General features: G+C 38.9%; 1 protein-coding gene across 4 annotated transcripts in view; it reads right to left on the minus strand.

The window, feature by feature from the left end:
* Positions 1–26,732, minus strand: part of UBE2H (ubiquitin conjugating enzyme E2 H) — a 98,272-nt gene that overhangs the window by 41,032 nt on the left and 30,508 nt on the right. For 2 of the 4 annotated variants that reach the window (XM_060020877.1, XM_060020879.1), the window contains exons 2-3: positions 2,155–2,231; positions 1,495–1,569 (exon numbers count right to left, since the gene is read on the minus strand). In XM_060020877.1, the coding sequence (XP_059876860.1) occupies positions 1,495–1,569; positions 2,155–2,231 (152 nt within the window). Of the gene's footprint in view, positions 1–1,494; positions 1,570–2,154; positions 2,232–8,193; positions 8,598–11,373; positions 15,143–26,732 lie in introns of those variants that run through there. The other 2 variants (XM_060020878.1, XM_060020880.1) reach the window with 2 other exon arrangements.

A 26,732-nucleotide genomic window follows, 5' to 3' on the forward strand; every position in this document is an offset into this window, starting at 1 on the left:
CCCTAAAGTTAAAAGACAAATGGGGGATAGGGAACCAATGTGACACAAAAGCCCTCCCGAACTGAGTGAAACCTACATTCCACCACACTGGAATGGAACTGAGAAAGGGCTGGTGTCCCAAGTATGCTAAGGTATTAAGTCAGATACATTCAGGGATTGTCTCAAAGATTCAGCACCTCACAGCACTCTTCCTACATCACCAGCTGATAACTCTAAAACTTGGAGGCCCTTATAGTAATTCAATTATCCATAAAGTATCTTCTCAATTACTGAGTTTAAAAACTCAACTTTAGGGCCCTTAAGAGGAAATCACCAGTTTATTCTTAAAATGAGCACTAAGAATCCCAGTCTAAGAAGCGATTATAGATACTCTGTAGTATTTTTATAGCATGAAATTCTAAAACATATAAAGTAGCTAGATGTCAGGGGGCTAGGCCGTTGCATCTGACTGGGAATTAGCCTGTGACTATTCTAACGTTCCTGCATTATTTATCCGAGACAGAAATGTGGGGGCCTAGAATCAAAACATATAGCTCAGAATGTCTTTGGTCCACCTCTTTTAAAAAACCCTTTTGGGGTGGTGGGGCAGTCTAAATTCCAAGAGTTCTGGCATTAGCTCTGAAGACAAGCCCACAGCAGTAGCAAGATATCTGAAACTAACAATTCTGAACATGCGGTTCAGTGTGACAGAGAATGCTCTAATATATTCCAATTTTATCTTCTTCTTCCTTCTTAAAATTGGTCAATATTTTATAGCATTTTAAAATCATCTACAGAATGAAATTTTTAAAAGTGGGCTTAAGTTAGCTAAGTTACTACCATTCTACAGTCTCAAATTATTTAAAGGTTATCAATCTTCAATCAAATATACCTCTATAGCATCTGATGCTAAAATACCTAAATTGTCACTAAATGCCTTAATAGGGGTAATAGGTTAATATCAACAATTAGGGCAGAAGATGAAGGTGAGGAAAAAAATACCCTTTATACAACCCCACTGAGGTTTCTTCTCTACTTTCTTTAGCTGTTTAGAGGGCTAAAAAGATTAGGAATGCAGAGAATGGCAAAGGGTACCCAGAGTTGGAGTGAACAAAAGTAAAGTAGGATATACACAGGATTTTTAAATGGCAGAATTAGAATAGGCACTGTAAAATATTAATTCCAACAATCTGACATTTAAAATGAGATTTAAGATGTTTATTATTTTACTGCTAATAGCCTGAATGGACAGTGGGTCTTAAAATTGTTTAATCTGACCCTGACAGAAAAATCTAGAGTTATAGTCATTACAAGCATGCAAAGGGTATATTTAAACATTTTCTATCACACTATGGAAGTACCCTCCCCACCAAATTACTAATTAACCTAAGCCAAAAAAGGAAAAAATTCAGTTAAGTTAATATTTCTGGAATTAATGATCTCCCATAAAACGTAGGATTTTTTTTTTTTTCCATTTCAAAACTCTCTAAGGAGAGAAACTGGGTAGTTACATACCTATAGATGGAGATTTGAAAGGGTATTTATCAGGAAGATCCACTCTAACTTTCCATACTCCACCTTCATATGGTGCTGAAATAAAAGCAAAAAAGTTAAACATTAGGATTGTGCCTCCAAATCAGAAGATAAATCTGAACGTAAGTTAAACATTAAATCCTAACCTGTTTTGAGAACCTTGCAAATTAATTCCTTCAAGAGTCAGGGAACTCTTATAACTAACTAACTACTATAACTAGTAGGTACTCTATGTTCAATTATAATACTTTTCTTTAAAAAATCTAGAGTTAGCAAAGGTTCATTTTCTCCCCCAAATTTACCTGATTCTTTAAAGTATCAAACACTGTTCAGTTATTTGGTAAGTAATAGCCTACTGTCTCAATCTATACCATGCTCACCTCACCCCCAAAAAACAACAAAAAACATTTCCACAAAACCCAGAATTCACAATTCATGTTTAATACTGTCACACAGAGATAAAAGAGAAAAGCATATAAAGTAATTATGATAAGAGCAAGATTTCCTCACTGCTTCTAGAATTAAATTAAATTTACTTTTCAAAAACTACACATATCACCATCTCCCTTGATATTCTCACTGTCTATTAAGGAATAGAGTAAAAGATTGTAATAAAAAACACATACCAACACATATACTTACTTCCTTGTGGTCCATAAAACTTCACTACAAATTCATTGAGTCCTCCTAGGATCGTAACCTCATGCTTACTCTCGATGCTAAGGTGGAAGGTAAAGGAAATTACACAGGCTTTATATTACCCAGAAGAACTAAAGATGGCTTCCTCAAGATATGCCATTTAAAGTGTTACCAACATTTTATAATGAAAGCAATAAAATATAAAACATGAATAATAATTCTTGTAATTTAAAAGGCAATATACGCTCTTGTGAAAAGAATATGAATGAGCTTTAGATTCAGAGAAGCTCGGGTTCAAATCCTAGAACTGCCATATACTGAATTTGAGCCTAGACAAAATAATGTAAACTCACTCCCTGAGCCTTTTGTTCTCCTTTGCAAATCAGGAAAACACCACTTTACAGACCTCTGTGAAGATTAAATGGGTTAAGTATGTAAAATGTGTAAGACCACATTGTATATATAAGTATGAAAAATAGGCACTTAATTTTAGTTTTTCTCCCCTCTGTACTGTCCCCACCCCATCCTATCCCCAATGACCCTTTAACATAAATCCAGCATTCCCTTTAGTCAAATTCAAGCACTCAGCAAAACACCGATTCTCCTGAACTGGAAATGCTGTGCTCCTAAAATTACACATTTACTCAGGAAGTCCCCATAATTTTCTCCCTGGCTTAGAGAATAATCAAAATAACTAGTGATATAACCTTGCTATAAGTAGCATTGCCAAATGCAAAAGACAAGCAAAAAAAAAAATTTTTTTTTTTAAATCTTATCTGTAGTATTTATTTTCACCTACTCTTTTCCTCCCTCTTTTCCATCCCCTTGAGACTGGCCTCTAGGTTCTTATGTGCTCGGGGTTGGAATCACAGAGCACTAACACTTCTGTGTGCCCTTCCTCAAAAATTTACTTGTCCCGAGACCCACCCCTTTAAGGTACTAAGATTTGATTATAGAAACCAAACCAACCCACATCAGCAGAAGAGAGGGCTACTGGCTTAATATCTGTTTTGTCTCTGCTTTGTAGTCTAACCCAATAATGACTCTACTAGAAAAATTTTAGATGGTGGGGGCTTTCGGGAGCTCTCAAATCCCACTGTAACCTTAAAAAAAACCACCAACAACAACCAGATATGACAGACTGGTCTCATCTTTCTCAACCACCAGTGCAAATTACATTTTAATTATGTGTACTATTATACAAAAGAAAAAAAGCCAAAGGAATTTTAAGTGATCTCTTAAATAGAGAAAAATGTTAGTTTTAAAGGCTTGAAATTAAGTATTTGGCTCTCCAATCCTTTGTCCTGTAGGCCACAGAACAGAGGCCAGGTGTATTTTTGGCAAAGTCCTTGCTCAAGAGCAATGAACAGTATCCACTAGAGATATTAAATAATAAGATAATTCAGCCTATTTGATCTCATTCTTTTTGAAAACTATTTTAATAACATGCACACTGAAAGGATTCAAATAGTATCCACATTGGAAAATTGGCTTCATTTCTCATGGTCAAACGAAACATGCATGCATGCTTTGGTGTACTAAATTCTTCCTGGCACCTCCTTACAAAATATTCCAAAGCTAATGCTAATGTAATAAATTAAAGTACATGTTTAAATTGTTTTAAAACAAAAACAACCAAAAAAGCTCCCTTGTGTTAGTAAAAGTCAAATCTAGTTACAATAAACAAAGTTAATTACAAATAACTAAGTTCTCAAAAAAAACAAACAAAAAAAACCTTGGGGATAAAAGGCTTTCTTAAGAATGACACCAAAGCCAGAAACCACAGAGGGAAAAATCAGCAGATGCAAGCACAGACACACATTTAAAACTTCTATATTATAAAAAATAAAGTCAGGACAAAGGACAAACTAAAAAGAAAAGACCAGAAGAGCCAAGTTGAGAAAATTGAAATTAAGCCATAAAAAGTCCAACTCATTAGTTTAAAAATGAGATATTTTCCACTATTAATTCATAAAGATGAAAGAGCTAGATAAAACCCAGTGTTCAGTGGAGTATAAATTGGTATTCCTGAGGACAAATTTAGCACTATACTACTTAAAATGAATTTACTCTTTTACTCAAATTTCACTTCTTTCAAGTTATTTTTAAAAAAACAAAAAACAGACACTGCTGGTGGGAGTGTGATACGGTTTCAACCACTTTGGAAAACTGTTGGCACGGTAAAGCTGCACACATGCATGTCCCACACTCATCAGCACTATTCCCAGTAGACAGGAATAGCTATGTTCACCAAAACACGTTTAAGAATGTTCGTATAGCACTACTTGTAATATCCAAAAATTAGGTTACAACCCAAAAGTTCATCAACAGTAAAAAGGATAAATTATGGTACAGTCACCCAACAGAATATTACACAGCAATAAAAAATTAACTGTACATGTAAATGGATGAGTCTCAAAGATATTACAGTAAGTGAAACAAAGCAGATACCAAAGAGCACATACAATATGATTCCATCTACACACATTTCAAACAGGCTAAATGAATCAAGGTGTTAGAAATTAGGATAGTGGTCACCCTCTAGTGGGGCCTGGTCATTGGAAAGGGGTTTGAGAGGGACTTCTAGAGTGCCGATTACACTTTTATTTACAGTTCCATTTATCAATGAGCTACAAAAATGATTTGTGCACTTTTTATACATATGTTACTATTTAATAAAAGAAGTTTACTAAATATAAGACTATCTGATACATGTACAGATATTTTTTATTTAAATTTTTAAAATGAAAATAATTTAAGTATTTATCAATAGGAAAAAGAATTATAAGCCATTTATGCAACAGGCTGCTACTAGTGTCTATTACTGTTTACTAGTGTCTTCTCCCCAACCAGAGCTCCTCTAATGTATGTTTCTGTTTAACTTGGGGTATCCAGAAGTAGTCAAAATGAATACACTGTAGTACCGCATATAAAGATATCTCAGACATTAAACTAAATAAATTTGCAAGGATAATAATGAAGTAAGGTAGAGGATTAAATGAGTTTAACAAAAGAAGTCAAACTAATTTTACAATATAAGAATCTGTAAAAGCAGCATTCCCTATCAATCAGACCTAACTTGCTATGAATGACACTAATCTACAGCAATTACTCTTAATTAATCATTTAAAATTATAAGTTATCCACATGAATGTCCCCTCTTGAAAACTGAAGATATCTTTTCTATCTTTTACGTAGATGCAGTTAAGTCTGGGTTTCTTCCATTTTGTGATCCGTTTGGGATTTAGTCCATGCTGTTACCTACTTTTCAAAGAAGATTCTCCTTTTGAAAAGGTCATGTGAAAATGAGATTAGAAATTAATGCTCCAAACCTCCTCTTTCCCATGATCCCTGGTATAACCCACATTCCAGATACACTGGGTCTGTCTTAAATTACACATTATACTGTAAATTAAAGTGTTATTATAGTCCATTTCACATGAAAAGCTAAAAGTAAACTGAATGAAACCTTTAAAAACTTCTACCAAGTTGGTAAAATGAAGAAGCTGTACTAAATTTATGCTGCCTTGGAGTGGTACAGACACTAAATCAGATGGAAAAAAAGAATTTAAGTTTAGTTGAAAGAAAAACACTGCATTAAAAATAAGCCATTCCATCACCATGAATGAATGACTTACCCACAAAAAATATAAAATTACTTGACTACTGTTACCATGTATATTTATGGTAGAGGCCACGAGTTTCTTTCTGCTCCCTGCTGCAAAGTCAAGGGCAAGGAAGGCAAATGAGAAGGCAGGTTACAATGACAGGTTACAATGATCTATTTCTGAGATGTGCTGGTCAGGCTAGTAGCCTGGTGGGAACTCACTAGAAGGTTCCTTCATTACTTTCTCACTTTCAAAGCTTGAAAATATAAAATATCCTTCAGATACTGTTCTGGTAAAAATATGTTAAATAAACCCATAAAAATCACATTTTACTCACGTCTAAGTTATTTGTAAAATACTGCTTTTTACTTACTTAGCATTTCACTATTAAGAAATGTCAGCATTTTCAGTAGAATAATGATTAACATTCCCAGGAACCCAAGTTCATTTCACTTTTAAAATGCCAGCCACCCACCAACTTATTTTCCCTGAATGGCATTATGATTACACAATGTAATATTTAAAGGTTAATGCCAAGCCGTCAAGAGATAACTGACATTCTTGGCAAAACGTGTCTGTCGGGATTTTAGAAATGATTTTTATATACTTCTGGGATTTTCCAGAAAGGGAGCCAAGGGCTAAGCCTGTTAACAGGTCAAGGATTCAGACAGCATTGCTTCCTAAATTTGCTGATAGTGAGTCTGTAAGATAAAGGAAGGTGGCCTCCCTGAGCTGTGCCCATGGCAGTAAGGGACTAGGATAAAGAACGGGTTGCTTCTGTGCAGAAGGTAAAAGCAATTTGCGTGGGCTTTCTATCCACATGTTCAGACCAGTCTGCTTAAACTCTCCTTGAGATTAATCACATCACGAAAGTTGAAGAAACTGGGCAACCTTCACTACCTAGTTTTCTTGATAAAAATATGGTATGTCTACTAATCCACTAACGAACAAAATATCACAAAAATAATACTGTGAGGGTTATGTTTATAAAGAAACCTTCTCCTTTAGAGATATAAATTGAAATATTTACTAATTAAAATGTAGGTCCAGGATTTGCTTCAAAATAATCCAGTGTGGGAAGAGTTAGGAGAGAGAGGTACAGAAGATAGGACATTGGTCCTGAGTCAACAATTACTGAATCTGAGTGATGGGTACATGGGGTTTTCATTATATTTTTCTCTCTAGTTTGAATTTTTTCGTTATAAAAGTTCTGAAAAATTAATGTAGTCAGTTATCAGAACTTTAGCATTTAACAAGCATGACAATTTAGAAGAACTTAGCTACGGCAGCTCTCTTAAGAGCTTATGAGGGACCTTCTCTGGTGGCACAGTGGTTAAGAATCCACCTGCCAATGTAGGGCACACAGGTTTCAGCCCTGGTCCGGGAAGATCCCACATGCAGCATGCAACTAAGCCCATGCACCACAACTACTGAGCCTGTGTTCTAGAGCCGGCGAGCCACAACTACTGAAGCCCGCGCGCCAATAGGATTGTCTATTTTGTTCACTGCCATTTCCTAGCGCCTAGAAGAGTACCTGGCACACAGTAGGTACCCAATCAGTATGTATAAAATGAACACATGAATGAAGCTGTAAGGCAGGCATAGACTGAGGCTGCCAGTCTGAGATCTAAGGATAGATTTAGGTTTGTCAGAGAGATGAGGTGATACTATTAAGGGCAAAGTGGAACAAAGATGCTAAGTTCAGTTCTGAACATGCTAAATCTGAAGTATAAATGGACGAACCAAGAGGCAATATACTGTAAGCAGCTTGGGAAACTTGCGATTTAAAAGGAGTTACCTTGTAAACTGCTTAACTTGGAGTTTGTTTCTTAATCTCTAAAAAAAAAGGGGGGGGGGCTTTACTTTGGGGAGGGGTTACTACCTCACAAACAGAATTGTTGAAGATGAAATGATCTATCTACAAAGGTATCTACCTGGCTCAGCGTCAGACAGAACCAGGAATTCAATTTTTTTAACATAAAATAAATACACAAGCTGACTAATTTCCATGTGACTAAAATTTACTTAAGCAACACTTTTTTTTTTTTTTTACAATATCTAAAAAAATTAAGTTTCCTTCTATATCCTTAAGCCTTTCTTTTTTTTTTTTTTTTTGTGGTACACGGGCCTCTCACTGCTGTAGCCTCTCCCGTTGAGGAGCACAGGCTCCGGATGCGCAGGCTCAGCGGCCATGGCTCATGGGCCCAGCCACTCCGCGGCATGTGGGATCTTCCCGGACCAGGGCACGAACCCGTGTCCCCTGCATCGGCAGGCGGACTCTCAACCACTGCGCCACCAGGGAAGCCCCTTAAGCCTTTCTTCATGTTAAGTCATCATTATGAATAATAGTTGCTATACAGTACTACAAAATACAATGATGCCCTTAGGAACCGTAAGGGATATACTTATTTCCTGAAGTAGAAATTTCCCATACTCTTAGGCTGAAGGGATTGGCAGGTTCTTTTCCTAGTTTCTCTTCCTTCTTTAGCTGCGTTTGAGAGCCGTCACTGGGCTACCATTCCTTCAAATGTATCTATGGTAGGATGCAAAAATCAGATAACCAAAGTTCACGGAATTTTTTTTTTTTAAAAGGGTAAATAATTCTAAGCAAGACATTCTCCAGTAAATAAAATACATAATTTTTAGCTGTATGTTTTCAGGTTTACAACTAAACTAAACAACTTCAGAGTGAGGAAGTTATCACTTATTTAAAAATAGCCTCTTCAAAATAAATATGTATTGTCCAGAAGTAAGTAAAGCAAACAATTTGACAACTTACTATGATATACTGAACACTTAAGACTCACTAAGGGGTAAAAAGTAGCATGCATGTATTTCTTAAATTTTACAAAGATAGTGCAAAAATTAAGTTAAACAGCAAGCATGTTCATTACCACCCAGCAGACTGTAAATCATACTAGCCTTTGGAGTTTTGGGGCTTTTTTTTTTTTCTCTTCTCAAGTTTATGCTTTCATTTAAAGCTTCCATGTCAGAAACCAAAGTAAACACTGGCATGATATAAGTAAATGTTAAATGGGAAAATCATTATAACTTAGCTCTTCCCTAGATGCATTATTCTGCTACCAGATTCCCAAATAATAAAGTAAAAAACTCAAAAGAAAAATTAAGAGTCATAAGTTATGGAAAATAATTTTTTCAAATAGGTTTTAGAAAAAAGAAGTGTATCAGAGAGATACATAAGAAATCTAAGCGCCATTCGACCCCAACAAAATGTTTTATACAGCAGATTTACAAAGTCAGATAGTCAGAAATGACCCAGTTGCAGAAGAAGTGAGAGAGAGAAAAGCAAAGGGAAATATGGAAAAACAATGAGGCCATCTTGAGACCAAGAAAATACTCAAAACAGAAATAAGATTTACATTTTCTAAAAAGTTCAAATTCCTATTAAACACCTCAAAATATTTAGAAGGCTATTGATAAAATAGAAACAGCTCTTTAACATACAAACTTTTCTTTTTTTTTGATCTTTATTTCAAGTTGGACAACTGCAGCCCAGGACTTTCTTTTTTCATTTTAGTTATTTATTTTTGGCTGCATTGGGTCTTTTTTGCTGCATGTGGGCTTTCTCTAGTTGCAGCAAGAGAAGGCTACTCTTTGTTGCGGTGCGCGGGCTTCTTACTGCAGTGGCTTCTCTTGTTGCGGAGCACGGGCTCTAGACGCGCGGGCTTCAGTAGTTGTGGCTCACGGGCTCTAGAGCACAGGCTCAGTAGTTGTGGTGCACGGGCTTAGTTGCTCCGCAGCATGTGGGATTTTCCCGGACCAGGGCTCGAACCCGTGTCCCCTGCATTGGCAGGCGATTCCTAACCACTGCGCCACCAGGGATGTCCCTAATATACTTTGATGCTTTGCTATTTTATGGCAACAAAGCATTGCTTATTTTTAACTAAAAATATACAAATCCATGTACATAAATTAACAGTGTATTACTTAAATAGTATTATTACTCTTAAATAACTCATAAAAGGTTAATGAAAAGGTTACTTTTCAGAATTTGGTTTGTTACAGCTTGATTCACAGTACGTTAAAAATAAATCACCTTCCCCCAAAACTGCTTATTTTCTTAAGTGTGATAATGTCATTATGCTTATTTAAGAAAACGTTCACATTTTTAAGAGGGGCCTACTGATATATGTAGGTGTTAAATGACAACAATGTCTGGGATTTACCCTAAAATATTTCATAAAGAAGAGAAACAGATGTGAGAGAAAATACTGATAACTGTAAAATTTTAATTTGGATAATGGGGATTCATTAATTTTTTTTTTTTTTTGCGGTACACGGGCCTCTCACTGTTGTGTCCTCTCCCGTTGCGGAGCACAGGCTCCGGACACGCAGACTCAACGGCCATGGCTCACGGGCCTAGCCGCTCCGCGGCATGTGGGATCTTCCCGGACCGGGGCACGAACCCGTGTCCCCTGCATTGGCAGGTGGACTCTCAACCACTGCGCCACCAGGGAAGCCCTAAAGTAATCTTTAATCTTGTGTACACTTGAAAATTTTAATGACATTATTTCTTTTTATTTAATTTCCAATACTTATCATTTCTTTTTTTTAAAATCAGAAGACTGTATATATTTAACTACACTCTACTTATGTAGATAGGGGACACTCACTGCTAAAGAACTATCAGCTGGTCAAACACCCAGTTTAAATGTGTAAACTTGGAATACAACTTTGAACTGCTGAGAAAAAATAAAGACTTGCAAAATTCTCAAGATGCAGGATACCCCAGAGACATCAAGTTGACAATGAAAATCCAAACCAATGATCTAGAAAATCTGTTAAAAATTTTTTTAGAAGATAGGACATATTAAAAGAAAGAACGCTGTCATTCCAAAGGCAGACTACCTAATCACAGAAGGCTGGAGAAGAAAAACACATGAATCACAACCTTATAGATGACAATAGCACCTGAAAATTTCAAAGTCCCAGGCAACGTATAATTTCCCCAGAGATGAATTCCCCACAGTCAGGTGGCCATCTGCAAAATCCTAACGGAAACGTCTATTTAAAACACATTCTACCTCCCCTTCTGGGCCACTTCACCAAGCCATCCACAGTGCAGAGCAAAGTGCATCATGAAGCAGCTTCTCAGTAAGAAGCTAATACTGCTTTATGGAATATCTATGCAGTGTATTTGTAATCATGTTTCCAGTGTTCTTCTCTTCTCAGAAAATCCTTGAGAATTTTACTTCTTTTATTCATTTTAAATATAGCAGACCAGGTTTTACCCTAACACCTGACATGCAGACTACAATGCCACTCAATGAAAATAGAATTAAGCTAAGTGTTTGATAATCCCTATCCACAGATATTCTAATCAAGGCATATGTGAGTCTTTCACAGTAAGCAGTGACATTTTAAAGGAAATATTTTCTTTGCCAGTCTCCAAGTTAAATACAGTACATTACAAATGCAAGGTGATGTATGAAAATTAATAAATACCATGAAAATTAACAAATACCAAGCAGTGGTACCCATTTAGTAGATGAAGATTATGGAAGAGTGAAAAACAGTGGATCACAGAAATGAGAAGGAGATCTTAGATATATGGTCATAGTCTTAAAAAAAAAAAAAAGAACAATCAACACACCTTGAAGTCATGGAACTACTGATGGAAAGACCCAGGTCCGCGACCCAGGCCATGGCTCTTCTTCCTTTCCTTCTCTGCACTGGCTAATTACGAGTTTGTGTCTCTAGAGACCAATGATTCCTCATCCTAATTTTATGACTTCAATAATCTCAAGGAAAATTTCTTACAGCAAGCTCTTTAAAATTCAAATATAAATGCCTGTAAACCCAGAACAAAGGGGGAAAGATAACAATTGGCTTGCCCTTATAAATCACTGCTCTGTAAGCCCTGGTCTCAGTGCCTCCTCACTCCCTAGTTCTTTCCCAGAACATGAATGACCAATGCCTGCCATTCCCTTTACTACTCCATGTTCATTAGGCAGAGTAGATGTCAAATGTTAATAACAACCCTGATTTCATAAAAAGTATAAGGGGGAAGTGAGCAGCACAGACTCAGGCTTTTTTAAAGCAATACATGTACAAAGGAATAAGTGGCAGGTTCAAGATCACTGTCAAGATTTTATACTGAAAAAAGCACAACTACAGATGAATACACTGGATAGGATGCTAAATTAAAGCACAATCCACCATGTAGAGAACTCTGCATTCCACAACAAACGAATATGCTTTTATTCAATTGGGCCCAGTTTCTATTACCCATTTGGAAGACTTATGAGAGGTAACATAGCAAGTATCTGTTGGAAATTTAATAAAGGCTTGGCTAAACAGTATAAAAAAGGATTAAAAAGTAATCTACAGTGATACAGAAAATAGCAGTGTCTTCTTGATTGAAATTCTGCTTAAAAACTATATCCAAGGGTAGTTGGTAGGCAAATACTCTATCTGATATGTTCAAGTAGCCATTATAAGCTGCCTTCATTTATTACCTTTATAAATAATTAGGATAAAAAAATGGGATAAAAAATTACCAGAAACTTTAAATGTTGCTTTAAAAAAAAAAAGTCCATAAGGAAAATAAGCGAAAGAAATAATATTTTAAAATAGAAAAAAAAAGTTTCTTTTAAAGAAACATCCTACCCTAAGAAAAAGAATCCCAATGTGACTGAGTTAAGTAGAAAACCCTGGAAAGTCAAGAGATGTGGGGTGAAAGTGGACTGTAAACTAGGTGTGCAATGTGATACAACAAGGGAGGTTGCAGCTATTTTAAGCATCATACAAGTAACAGGTGACAGAGCTGAGAAAGGAAGCTTTCTTCCTATGTTAGTAAACTTGCTAGCTCAAGACCAACAGAAATGATTAATACATACTAAGAAATGGGTTGTCAGGTACAATTAAGAGACATGGGAGTGATAAATATGTGATAAGCTAGCCTAATAATTTAAAGTAAACAGAAGTTTGAGATTTAAATATACACACACAATAAAGTGAATAAAGGCTGTATTGTTATGAGTTATGGTTAAGAAGTTAAAAAATCAAGGTTCTCACTAGGAGTGTTTCCTGAATAATTAAACAATGAGGGGGAAAAAATTGGTTATTTAGCAAAACAAGAGAATATAAACCTAGACATACACAACAGTGGGTATATATATAGTAAGAAAATTTGGCATTGAAAAGGTGACAAAACTATTAGGTTTCCCTCTCCCATGTCTGTACCATGGGGAGAAGTAGGATTGATAGGCTCAGGTGCCACTAAGTGAGACAAACAGTTTGCTGACGGCACAGTCACAGGGCAAGAGTGCAGTTCTGAGAACGCTTTACAGTACAGCTAAATAACCTCATCTGGTGAAGCACTGAGTTCTAGGTTTTTAAAAAATTGTCTTTTAAAATGTGTGTGGGGCATAAAGCAGCCTCCCCATTCCCTTAACGCTCTAATCCCACTGCCCAGATATTATTATTGTCTATATTAATGTTTATATATACACACATTAACATCATCATGTACACCCAGACAGACAGGTGTAAACTCTTCTGTAAACACCTTTCTTCAGGTTATATATGGAGGACCTCTTTATTAGTACACATAGATCTAAGCTCCCGTAAAAAAAATGCCTGTGCAATGTCCATGTACCATAAGTTAAATAACTAAGCATCCATTAGTGAGCAGGTAGGTTGCTGTTAGTGTTTTGCTATTACACGGTTACAATGAACATCTCAGTATGCGTATCTTGCTGTACTTTTTTTTTTTTTTTTTTTGCGCGGTACGCGGGCCTCTCACTGTTGTGGCCTCTCCCGTTGCGGAGCACAGGCTCCGGACGCACAGGCTCAGCGGCCATGGCTCACGGGCCCAGCCGCTCCGCGGCATGTGGGATCCTCCCAGACCGGGGCACGAACCCGTGTCCCCTGCATTGGCAGGCGGACTCTCTACCACTGCGCCACCAGGGAAGCCCCTTGCTGTACTTTTGATAGTGCCTAAATGTCTTTCAAAAAGGGTGCATACAGTCACTTTCTAACCACTGTCATATGAGCCAACCTGTTTTCCTCATACTCTCAACAATATTGGCATTAAAGCTTTTCCCACTCTGCTGACCTTCCTTCTTGCCTCTCCAACACAACACCTGATTGTGAAGGTGGCCCTCCAAGATTCATGAACAAAAACACACTAGGATATGAAGCCCTTTTCACTAACTATCTCAAAGACAAAGCTAGCCAATTAAATCTCACTTAACTCATCGAATAGGTTAACTCCAGAACCTGGACAGAAAAAGCTGAAAACAAGGAAAGTTTAGTCTGACATGGCATCACTCAATTAAATGACAGGAGTAGTATCTTACCTACTTCTCTAAATGCTTAAATCTTTTATACGTCTAAACTTATGCCCCAACTAGGATGTGAAGTTAATTTCTTATTTCTTGGGTGAATCTGATATTTTAAATAGTTCTCTTTAGACCAAACCTGGGTTTCAGGCCCAGCTCCACCACTTTCTAGGTAAGTAGCCTAGGGTCTAACTACTCAAGGTGGCAAACTTGTTAGAAATGCAGAAACTGGGTCCCATTCCAGACTAACTGAACCGGTATCTGCACTTTAAAAATATTTGCCATTAATTTGTGTGCACATAAAATTTTGAGAAGCACCAGCCTAGAGCAAGTGAATGTTCTCTAAGGCTTGCTTTTCCCGCCTGTACAAAAGTGGAGATAATCATATTTATGCACAGGGTAGTTGAAGGTTAATAGGTGCCAAATACTTACCAAGCCTCTACAAAGAGATGTTAGTGTCATACATATATTACTTCATTTAATCCTCTCAATGCCTATCATGCAGGTACTTCTTCCACTATAAAGATGAAGGTATGTCCAGTCTGTGACGCCTTCCAAGGTAAGTGGTAGAGCTGCTACTCATTGTCTACCTACTCAGGATTCTGCTCCCCATTAAGCCCAATAGTGCTTAAGCAACCTGGGCAGAGAAAGGCACAAAATGGATGAGAAGGGAAGGAAAGTAGTCTTGCACCTACCAAAAATCCAAACAATAGTTTTTAAAAATATATAGTTTTTAAAAATATAGATTTATTTATTTGTTTATGGCTGCACTGGGTCTTTGTTGCTGTGTGTGGGCTTTCTCTAGCTGCAGCGAGCCGGGGCTACTCTTCGTCACGGTGCGCAGGCTTCTCATTGTGGTGGCTTCTCTTGTTGCAGAGCATGGGCTCTAGACATGCGGGCTTCAGTAGTTGTGGCACGTGGGCTCAGTAGTTGTGGCACGTGGGCTCAGGAGCGCAGGCTCAGCAGTTGTGACGCACGGGCTTAGTTCTTCCGTGGCATGTGGGATCTTCCCGGACCAGGGCTCAAACCCATGTCCCCTGCATTGGCAGGCAGATTCTTAACCACTGCGCCACCAGGGAAGCCCCCAAAATATAGTTTCTTTGTTTGTTTTTTAATTAATTAATTTATTTATTTTATTTTTGGCTGTGTTGGGTCTTCGTTTCTGTGCGAGGGCTTTCCCTAGTTGCGGCGAGCGGGGGCCACTCTTCATCGCGGTGCGCTGGCCTCTCACTGTCGCGGCCTCTCTTGTTGCAGAGCACAGGCTCCAGACGTGCAGGCTCAGTAGTTGTGGCTCATGGGCCCAGTTGCTCCGCGGCATGTGGGATCTTCCCAGACCAGGGCTTGAACCCGTGTCCCCTGCATTGGCAGGCAGATTCTCAACCACTGTGCCACCAGGGAAGCCCCAAAATATAGTTTTTTAAATAGTATTTTAAAGTTACCTCAATCATTATAATTCAAAATTCATGAGTACAAAACAAAATGTACTCATACAAGTTTAAATCAGCTATGCTTATCCTGAATTGGTTTTCAGATGAGGATATCATATTAAATTAATAATATTTATCTCAAGAGTTGTGCTGAAATAGTAGATCAACCAGCAGAAAATAATGACAGTCAGTAAGACTAAGTGAAAATGCTCAGTATGATATAGAAGGCTTATCTGGCTGTACTATAGGCTCCCTAGGGATAGAAACTTAGGCATAAAAAGGAACTTCCTATGAGTGTTTGGCCAATTGTAGGCTATGTTTCACAGAAGACTGAAATTCTCAGTTCTCTTTCAATCATTATTTGTGAAAATTCACTTTCCAGAAAGGAATATGCAAAAAGAAAACTTAGAATCACAAGTTCTAACAAATAACCAAGTTCTAGTTCCAAACAAATCTTAACCTATGTGAATCACTGTATCAACAGTTGTCTTATTTCACTCATCCGAGCCCATAATATGACCGACACAGTACATTCATGGCCCATTCTTCCTTTGTTTCTAGCTACACTGGTCTTTCATTTCCTGAAACACAAGCTCTTGCCCTCCTCAGGGCCTTTGCAATGGCTACTTCTGGCTAGCCCTGACTTCTTTACTTCTACAGATAGCTTGCTTCTTCTTATCCTTTATGGTGTGTCTTAAATGCCACTTCCTCAGCAATCTTTCTTATCACCTGAAGTACATACCCCAACAGACCCCCAACTATTCTCTACTTCAGCCCACTGTCTGTTTCCTTGTATGTCTTACCACAGTACTATTTTGTCTGTTTACATCCTCCCTCACCTCCAGAAAATCTAAGTTCCAAGATGGCAGGGAACCTTATCTCACTTATTCTTTGTCTGGCTTATGGTCGGTGCTCAACAAACACTGGTTAAAGTGAATTATGTAAATGGGTGCCAGGCACCATGCTAGACAGTGGGATCAGCCCTCAGCTCAAGTTCTTATGGGGAAACAGACAGGCAACCAACTACCAAACGGTGAAATAAATGAGTGTTATGATAAGGGTTACCCAGAGGTGCGAAGGAGGTATACAGAGGATGCTCCAAACCCAGGAGGGTGGGGAAGGGAGAGGGTGTTTTCAGGAGGTAACGTTGCCAGCTGAACCCAAGGGGAGATTAGCCTTTTGCTCTCAGCAGCTACAATGAAGTTTTCTCCAAACACAAGAAATAAGAAGGCCCTCAAACTTCAACTCAAGATCAACACATAATGACTAGTAAGAGAGGGGTGCAAGCCATCTAAAAGAGAAAGCCTGGTTTGCCACAAAACAAGATTCAAGCAGAGCCAGAAAGAATGCATTCATACATGTAAAGAAACAAGGTATTCAACAGCAATGGTCTCCCCTGCAAGCACTGAAGAAGAATTAAAAAAGAGAAAGGCTGGCAGGGGCCAGTGAAGCAACTAGGCAGGAGAGGAGGAGCCTTTGCTCATAGATGAGTTTTTTGGTCACAAGGGATCTCCCTGTTATGAGACAGTGGTATCGTATCATCTGATCGTGACAAGCCATTATACATTTGATTTAGCTTTTGTTCTGATTCCTTCTCAGATAACCTTCTCTAATTATGGTATGGGCTCCTGGCTATGCCTAGGAGAGAACACACTGAAAATTATATACTAGCTTTCCAATTTCAGACTCATGAGCTCGGTTAATCTGAAGCCAGGGAAGTGGATCTGCTCTTAGTTCACCAATTAAAGACTTGGGGGGTGGGGAAGTCACCCTCCCAACAAAGCATGAGGTTAGCCTGACTTCAAACAGAGTTAAGGAAAAGGATTTAAGGGAAATGTTTGAGGTGAATCTGACTGATATGGAAGGTGAGGGAAGAGGGACATGCCAAGGATGATTCCAAGGTTTTAGGCTTCAGTTATTTGGGGATGGTGATACCATTCAGCAAGACAGCATCAGCAGTAAGAGAGGGCATTAGACTTGTAGAAGATGTCCCATTTAGGACATGTTGAATCTGTGGTCTCTGAAGGCCAGGTAATTGGAGATATCCAGTAAGCATTTGCCTATCCAAGACTGGAACTCAAGAGATATGGAATTTTTAAAATTTGGAGACACTTGTATTTGGGCACCAATAGATGAAATCACCCAAGAAAGGCATGGCAGCTACCAAAAGATGAGGAACCTGAGTAAATGCATTATTTAAAGGATGGAAGAAAAGAAACCGGCAAGGTAGGCTGTGAAATAGAGAAAGGCACCTATAATTGTCCTAAATATTTGTTAGGTTATCTTTCAACGTCAGATTTCTACAAAGCATATCTGCACAGAGAAAGTAAAAGAAAAAGAAAAACAATCTTACAGTAAAGTTACTGAGAAAGACACAAAAGTTCTTTCAGAATACCATAATATGGCTTCCTGGAACAGGAAGGAAATCAATGAGATACACCCTACTGACTTCTTACTAGGACTCCAAAAAGTGAAATAAAGCTGGTTGAAAGGAACAAAGAATTTTCTTTTGGGACCTACTTTAAATGTTTAAATCTTGCCAAAAGTTCAAAGTCCATGATGCTAACCACCTTTGGATGAATGTTCAAGGCAGATATAAAAGCTCCACTGTGCATTTTAATGACTAACACTGGTTTTGAGAGACTTTACTGGCCATTTATAAATTTATACTCCGTGACAAACCAAACTTTCATCCCCTAAGAGATCTATGATATAGCACAGTACTATTCTCCCCAACAGTGTCACTGAGTTGGTAGCTGATTTGGAAGAGCCACTGAAAAGGTTACGGTCATCAAGAACCATTTATTGGGCTTCCCTGGCGGCACAGTGGTTAAGAATCCACCCTGCCAAAGCAGGGAACGCAGGTTCGAGCCCTGGTCCGGGAAGATCCCACATGCTGCGGAGCAACTAAGCCCGTGCACCACAACTACTGGGCCTGCACTCTAGAGCCCGCGTGCCACAACAATTGAAGCCGGCGCGCCTAGAGCCCATGCTCTGCAACAAAGAGAAGCCACCACAATGAGAAGCCTGCACACCACAACACAGCCACAACTAGAGAAAGCCTGCATGCAGTAACGAAGACCCAACACAGCCAAAACTAAATAAATTAAAAAAAAAAGAAGAACCGCTTAAGTCTTTTTTTTTTTTAAACAAAGCCACGTGCTAAAAATTGAGCTGTACGACATTTTCTACCCTATCATAGTTTACAACTTTGCTAGGGAAGACCAAATTACTCCATAAAAAATCTGGAACTTCAATATAAGTTGCAAACTTAAGTGCCGAACAGTGGTACAATAGGTCAGATGAGGGAGTAATCACTAAAGACTTGATTGTATAAGAAGAAAATGGGATGTGAGCCAGATTTGCGGAAAGGCAGGACAGTCAAGAGAAGAGCAATGTGAGGTTACAGTAGTGTTGCAAGCAGGGTACAGACACGAGCAGAGGGACAGATACAGGAACTGTGTTAGAAACCAGCTGAACAGTTTTTGTTTTGTTTTTTAATAAGAGATTCACGTAGCCAAGCCATAGTAAACAAGGCCAGAGAAGCCAACAAGAGGCAAGATGGTTGAGCGCCAGGCTACGGAATTCTGCACGTTATCGTATGAACAGTATATGGCACAGGTGAGCAGTGGATGCAAAGCAAGATCTGGGGAAATCCATCTGGCGACTGCACGCAGAAGAGGCAATAGGTGTCAAGACTGTGGCGGGGCACACATTCGTCAAAACTCATCAAGCTGTACATCTGAAACTGCTACATTTTGTTGTGCGTAAGTTATACATCCATAAGGCTAGTTTTTAGAAAATAAAGGACAAAAGTACAGTCAAGAATGAGACAAGTATTAAAAGTACCGGCTGTAAGATTTTAAACATTTAGTGGCTGAGGTGAATTTGGCAGTGTGCTGAAGCCAACTGATTATATGCATCTCTTCCCAACTTCAAGTTCAGTGACCTCACCATCTGTAGTCTGAAATCAGGCATGGTGGAGTATATTTATACCTCAAAAATCAGTAAATGCTACAAATCAGGGCTTTATCCCCCCATAGGTGGTTGTTCAGCATTCACCAGCACACCACTGTGTCATTTCTACACAAGGTCTCGTATGAATATGGCACTAAATGAAGTGACAACATTTTCTTCTAATTCAAAATAATGACATAGTTCTGAAGCACCAATTCTTAATCTTAACCATCGACAGATGGTTACTAAAAAAGTATAAGATTTAAGAGCCTAACATTTATTTAGTTTCAAGAACTAAAGCACGCCTATGAATAAGAAACCTTTGTCTGCATCTCTCAATCAAGGTTTTCTAGCTATTATGCGGTTCCCCTGGGACTAACATCAATTGATGATAATAATACACAAAAAAATTCCAGCATCCACTCCATTATAGTAAAGGCTAATTGCATGGGCCTATTATTGGAATATGCTTTCCTAGTTCAAACTAGCTGCATTTCAATAGAGTAAAGAGGGTTTTCTGGAGAAACCCTACTGTGAAAAGATGAACTTTGTCTTAACAACTTTAGTTTCAAAAACTATTCACTTATAGATGCCTATTTCACATCTCTGAAGCAAAATGGCTCATTTGTTATGTAGATTACTAAGCAGTCATTTAAGAATAAAGAGCTTTCTTCTTTAGAGGCTCCAGCTAACTATCTGCATAAACTCAATCTCAAAACCAGCCAAGTGTACTCTAAATATGACAGCAAATAATTGTTTGAACCTTTCTGATTTGACTGCAGAGAAATACAAATGTGCACCTCCTCCCCATTTTCCAACCCACCTTCCAGAGGGGCCAACTTGGAGTTCCTCCCAAGAAATGGTGCCTTTATAGAACTTTTAGGTCACTATCTGCAAAGCTAAGAAATCGGGGTACTAAAGGAGGGGGGGGTACAGCAAAGGGTACAGCATGATGGTAACTTCACCACAGCAGGTAAGCCCTTAACTAACAGACTTAAGTTTTGTTTCAAAATTTCTTAAAACTCAGAATGTAATTTCTCACAAATAAAAGCCAATTTAACTCATATCTGAAGTACACTATTTTATTTGGATTGTTAATCCTCATCTATATCAATATTTCTATTAGAAAGTACCAATGCATCCAGAGTTGTACACTGAGATGCTAACATCATCATCATTTGAACTTCGCTGCATCTAGAGCCCCTCTCTCAGAAGAAGGGAAATAAGACATTAGAAGAATCATCATGAAGAACTCTGAAATGGAAGGAACAGGGAGAAAATGTCAGGTGGGAGAAATGACTGGAAATGCAAAGAAGAAATATACATGTAGAAGAATCAACAGGACATGAACATCCGCTGCCCCTACTGCTAACTGGGTGGGGATAGTGGGCAGTAGGTATTCATCAGACATGCATACATTCTTTGAAGCACCACTGCTCTAGGGAGTGAGCTGCCAGGCCATGAAGAACATGTAAGGGGACAGTTCTAAGCCCCAGGCCTGTCCACTGTGCATTCTTCGTACCACAGACCCTAGCCCAAGGATCTTTTCCTTTTGCCACTTTCCTTAGGCTTTTAATTCCCCTGGAAGAGCAGAAATAAGAACCCCCCCACTCAAAGGAAAGAAAAATGTACATGTGTCCCCACCTCTTTATTAATGAATATTTACCACTCTTCAAAATGTCCAAACCCAGATGTACAAGAAGCTAGGGGCAAAGGTATAAAAGATTCAGGATATATCCTCCAAGGGGCAGCTTGAAAGAGGTGGGAGTTGGAGCCACAAGCACAGCTGATAATAAAGTGGTAACGGCTCATCTGAGGGGAAAATAAAGGGTGCTATTAAAATAGGTAGAAGGCAGGAAAAGCATCTAAGGCAAATATGGAGATGGGGTGTTTGAGAAAGATGCAAAGCCTAAGGTGAAAACTAAAGAATAAACCAAAGTTAGCCAGAAGAAGAGAAAGGAACTATGTAGAACAGTTAGGAACTGTCTTCTGAGAAGGCTGGCGTACTGCAGGGTGGGTGCAGCACCACATCTCAGACTGTCAAGTAAGGAGGCAATACCTCTCTATTGAATTGACTTTTATACTAAGGTTAGGCTTTAAACCACAGAGACTAAAGAACAACTGAGGGGTTTTAAGCAGGAAGTGGCATGATCAAATGTACTAAAAACAGGATCACTCTAGCAGCAAAACGAGAGGCAGACTGGAAGGAGACAGAGGCTAGACATAGGGAGCTCTGAAGTTGAGAGATGATTTGCAACAGTCCACGTATATGATGAGTGCCTGAATAAAGAAGTGGTGGTAGGGATGGAGAGAAGGGGAGAGAGTAGAGATTTCAAAGGGGCAGAATAAAGAGGATGAGGGAGGAGTTAAGGGAATATCTATGTTTCCCACTTGGGTAACAGATGAGTGAACACATAAAAAGACTACAGTCTGATTTTGAAGGCTACAGTACTAAAATCAGTATCAGACATGTTAAGGGGCTTGTTGGGATATTCTTGGAGAGAAGTTGGAAGGCAGGCAGCTACACTAATTTAGAGATTGGGAAACAATTCAACTGAAGATGTGTATATATGAATCATTTTATGGTAAAGGAAGTGTTATGTGAAAAGAAGAATGAGGATAAAGCCCATGGGAAAACCAACCTTTAATAAATCTACATTAGCCTATAGAGAGAGATGTAGGACCAAGGTAGGGCTTTACAATGAGATAGAACTGAATATGTTTCTTTAGTCCAGGGGTGCACAAACTATGGCCCATCGTCTGTTATTATAAATACAATTTTATTGTACCAGGCCAAGCCCATCCATTTGTGAATTGTTGATGGTGGCTTCTGTGCTGCAATAGCAGAGGTGAGCAGAGCTGCAAAAAAGACTGTGTGGCCCACAAAGCCTAAAATATTTACTTTTTGGCCCTTGGACAAAAGTCCATCCCTACTTCCTACCTCAGTTTCTCCACTTGAAAAACAAAAAGTCCATTATATTTATATTTAAATGCAACAAAAACTTAAAAGGCTCATGAAAGTTGTTAGTATCAAAGCCTTTCATCAACCAATGTATTTCCAATTAAAATCAAGGTTTTAAAGTATACAAAAATTTACAACATATAATTTGAGAATACTGTAGTATTTAAATTCCGAGGCAATTTACTGATTTACATGACTACAAAATAAAGGGAATCCCAAACTTTACCTTATACCCAATTCAGAATGTTACACCACAGTCTACTCCAGAAAATATTCACCACTACAAAAACCTTTGGTAACAGAAGAGATGGCCCACGAAGGAGAATAAATCATCACCGTCTCCATCACCACTGCCATCATTTCCAGAACACCTTCCATGTCCAGATACTATGCTGAGCACCTAATGCTTTGTCTCATTCTAACCCTACAATGACAGTACCCTTCCATTTTACAGATGAGGAAACTCAGCCTTAGAAAGGTTAAGGCTCATCTCAGGTCACCTAGTAGAGAGTGGGTGGGAGAACCAGTAACTAGTGCAGTCACAATCAGAACCAGGTCTGACCTCAGAGGCTCCACACTTATCCTCAACCCCATACTTTATAGTTTGTTACCTACACCAAGGGAGATAACATCTGTAAAGGGACAAACGGAACCTGGAAACAACTAGGAACACATATCTGCTTCTCTTACTCCCTTGGAACTCAAAGCAGGTCTTAGAACCCAGGTTGGTATCACAGCGTAAAGAAGGTGAAGCATATCGATTGTCCCAAGGGGCTCTGGCCTTGGAACCATAACCAGGTACAACACTTGTTGCCAGCAGACAATGTATTCTGAGTTCCAAACCACCACCTCACAAATGAACTTTTTAAACAACTCCCTCTCTAAACTGAGGGCAGCCAACACAAGAAATAAAAAGATCTTAGTAAATCAGATATTACAGTAATGTACTCTAAGAGGTAATACAATACACTTAGTGGAAAGAACACGGGTGTTCACTTCAAACCGACCCAGGTTTGAATTCTGGTTTCAACACCAGCCTTATGACAGTAAATTACGTATCTTCTCTGAGTCCACTCCCTCCAGGAAATAAGACCACCCCCTCCTTGCCACGTGGTCTGGGGAAATACCAGTACTACAGTGTGAGTTTAGTGGCTCAGAGTCAGAGAGCCTGAGTTTATCACCCAGCTCTGCAACTTAGTTGGCATGAGACTGGAGCCTAAACCTCAGGTTTCTCATCTGTGAAACAGGAAAAATGACAATAGGATCTACTTATTGGGGTTTTTTGAGGATTAAGCAAGATATCCAAAGTGCTAAAGCACAAGGCCTGGCACACAGTAAACACTCAAAAAACCTTTTTATCAGTTTAAGTTACAGACCAAATGACAAGTCAACTTCCAACCCTCCTAGAACAGATCTTTAAGGGAAGCAACATCTTTCCCTGAGGATATGAAATTAACTTTTACAGCTTTATAGGAGTAGTAGTAGAAAAACATTCCCTCCACCCGAAAAAAAAAAAAACGGTGGCTTGGCTCCATTTTGTTAATGTCGGGAAGTTTTCTTCATCTCTTGCCTCAAACCTTAAAATAAATATTAAATAATACTATTGGTGCTTTCAGGCAGGCAACGCCCTTAACCTTTAAACAGAACAAGACTCTTTCCCCCCACATATGGTTTTCAGAAAGCCAGGAAGAAACACTGGAAAGGCATCTGTTTAGAAGCAGAACTTTAACTCTTTGTAAAACAGCCTGCCTGCACCTGTGGCCAAAGCAGAAGCAAACAGGCTAAGTGGCCCACGACCCCAGTCTGCCTGTCTTTCAAAAGGACTCCCCCTGTCCCCAACACGCAGTCACCTTTAAGTCCCACCCCCAACTCAAAAGCCATAATAGTACTGAGTTCCACAGATTTTTCTTTCAATCATTAGCTCAAGATACAGAAATAGATCACAGGCAATGCAAAGACATTCTATAATAAAAAAAATTCCTTGTCCTTTACAAGCCTTGTAAGTCCATGCAACTAAAATGTGTCTTTCACACCAAGTTCAATTATTAATGACAAGAAATCCATAAAACACTCTGACTCTCAGAAAGCTTTCTCAAATGCACTTTACATTTTCAAATGGCTTATATTCCTGCACCTGTTCATTTTTCTTCAAATGACTTTAGCGATTTTTTTATAGGCAGATAATCACATTTATTTAGTCCAGAACTCTCATACTCTAAACACAAAGTTTCGATGGGCACTATAACTGGCTTAACGTAGAAATCCTCTGCCATTAAATATATCCAGTTCCAAAGGGATCTAAAAAAAATAGGAAAACAGTCTTCAGATATGACACTGGCTTTATCTACTACAGAAATCAACATGCTTAGCTTGGGCTTCCCTGGTGGCGCAGTGGTTGAGAATCCACCTGCCAATGCAGGGGACACGGGTTCGAGCCCTGGTCCGGGAAGATCCCATATGCCGCAGAGCAACTAAGCCCACGCGCCACAACTACTGAGCCTCTGCTCTAGAGCTCGCAAGCCACAACTACTGAGCCTGCATGCCACAACTACTGAGTCTGCATGCCACAACTACTGAAGCCTGCGTGCCTAGAGCCTGCGCACCGCAACAAGAGAAGCCACTGCAACGAGAAGTCCGCGCACCACAACAAAGAGTAGCCCCCGCTCACCGCAACTAGAGAAAGCCCGTGTGCAGCAATGAAGACCAAATGCAGCCATAAATAAATAAATAAATAAATTTATTAAAAAAAGAAAATGCTCAGCTTATACAGACCTCAACAGATTTGGTTAAATTTCTCAGCCATTTGCTATAGAATATGCACAGTGATCAATGTCCTGGGCTTTCCTCTCATTTTTTCAAAACCATTTATCTATGTTCAACTTCTAACAGAATTTTTTAAAAAGGGAAATCCTCACCAAAAATCAAACCCGGGAACAGAGCCATCCTCTCCAGCACTATGCAACAGTCTAGTTCAGATTATAAACTTCACTTTTGTTTTGAAAGCTAAGAAGTAGCTTTTCTGTTTTAGATTTCATTCCTGGGGAAATGGAAATAGAGGCAAGTCTTCAAGGTTATACAGTACACACAGAGAACATCCTATCCACTTGCCTAACATACTCCTAGCATGCTCACAGTTAATGGCCAAACCACCTGCAAAAGTCTCATTTGCTCAGTCTCACATGTTGCCCACGAATTCAAGATTATGCTGTTTCATTTTGTTTATTTTAGAACAGTCACCTTGTATCCAAATGACCCAGCCTACTTCTGCTGCCAAGATGTTAACATGTATTACATTTGCTAGAGGCGGTAAGTAAATACAACAGACCTAGCTCCTACCCCGAGGACAGACCCTCATATCCCTACTCCTTCCCCACCTGTAACTGTGTGTGTATGTGTGTTGGAGGCTGGGTGGGTGATTAAGAGATGATGAGGCTGAGAGAATCAACACTGTGGGAGGTTCTGAGAGGAAAGGACACAGGCAGGATGACTGGGCAACACAAACTTCTAGTTCTTTTAATCCCAGGCATGGTCCTCTCCATTAGAGCTCTCCCTGGATTAAGTCCTATACTAATAAAAAGCCCTTTTAGAGATCTCATGGAGGGAACCGGGTATTTTTAGGGTATCAAGCAGCTAGGAAAGACAACTAAGACTTTGAACTGTAAGGTTTAGAAAAGTTCGTTTAAGAATCTACTTGCAAATGATTTTCCTAAATTAAAAATAATATCTATGCAGTACTCAGTGTTGCCCCAGCAACTCAATGAACATACCTCTGAACACTCTCCTTAAAACTAACACAAGTGTGAGATCTGTTACAAGTGCTGACTGTTCTGTGCTAGATGTTTAACATTCATTCTTTTAAGGCAGGGAGTTTTTCAAAATACTGTAACTCTCTCCAACCTGGTCTCTAAAATCGCTTCCATTTAAATTAGGTGCTGGGAGGCCTCAACTTCCATGCCTTAAAGCAAGACAAATACTCCCATGAAAAAGAACTGGCAGCCGAGGAATGCCAAAAGTGACAAGGACCCCCAAAAGACCTCTCAGATCACCTATACACACACACATACACACAGAGCTGGCTGACAAAAAGCACTCAAGCTTCCTAAAGAAGTTCTTTCAACTATACAATATTTGCTATGATGTAGCGAAAGACATGAAGACTGAAAATTCCTTACAAAAGGCATTGTCCAAAACCACAAATTCTTAAAATTACCATCTCTGTGCAAACCTATACCTATTTGATAACAGAAATAAAATACTGTGAAGACCATCTGCTGTCCCACTTAAAACCAAGGAGCATGGATGAGAGCAAATGCATCATGTG

This window comes from Delphinus delphis, chromosome 9, assembly GCF_949987515.2.
Source record: "Delphinus delphis chromosome 9, mDelDel1.2, whole genome shotgun sequence".
Lineage (NCBI taxonomy): Eukaryota > Metazoa > Chordata > Mammalia > Artiodactyla > Delphinidae > Delphinus > Delphinus delphis.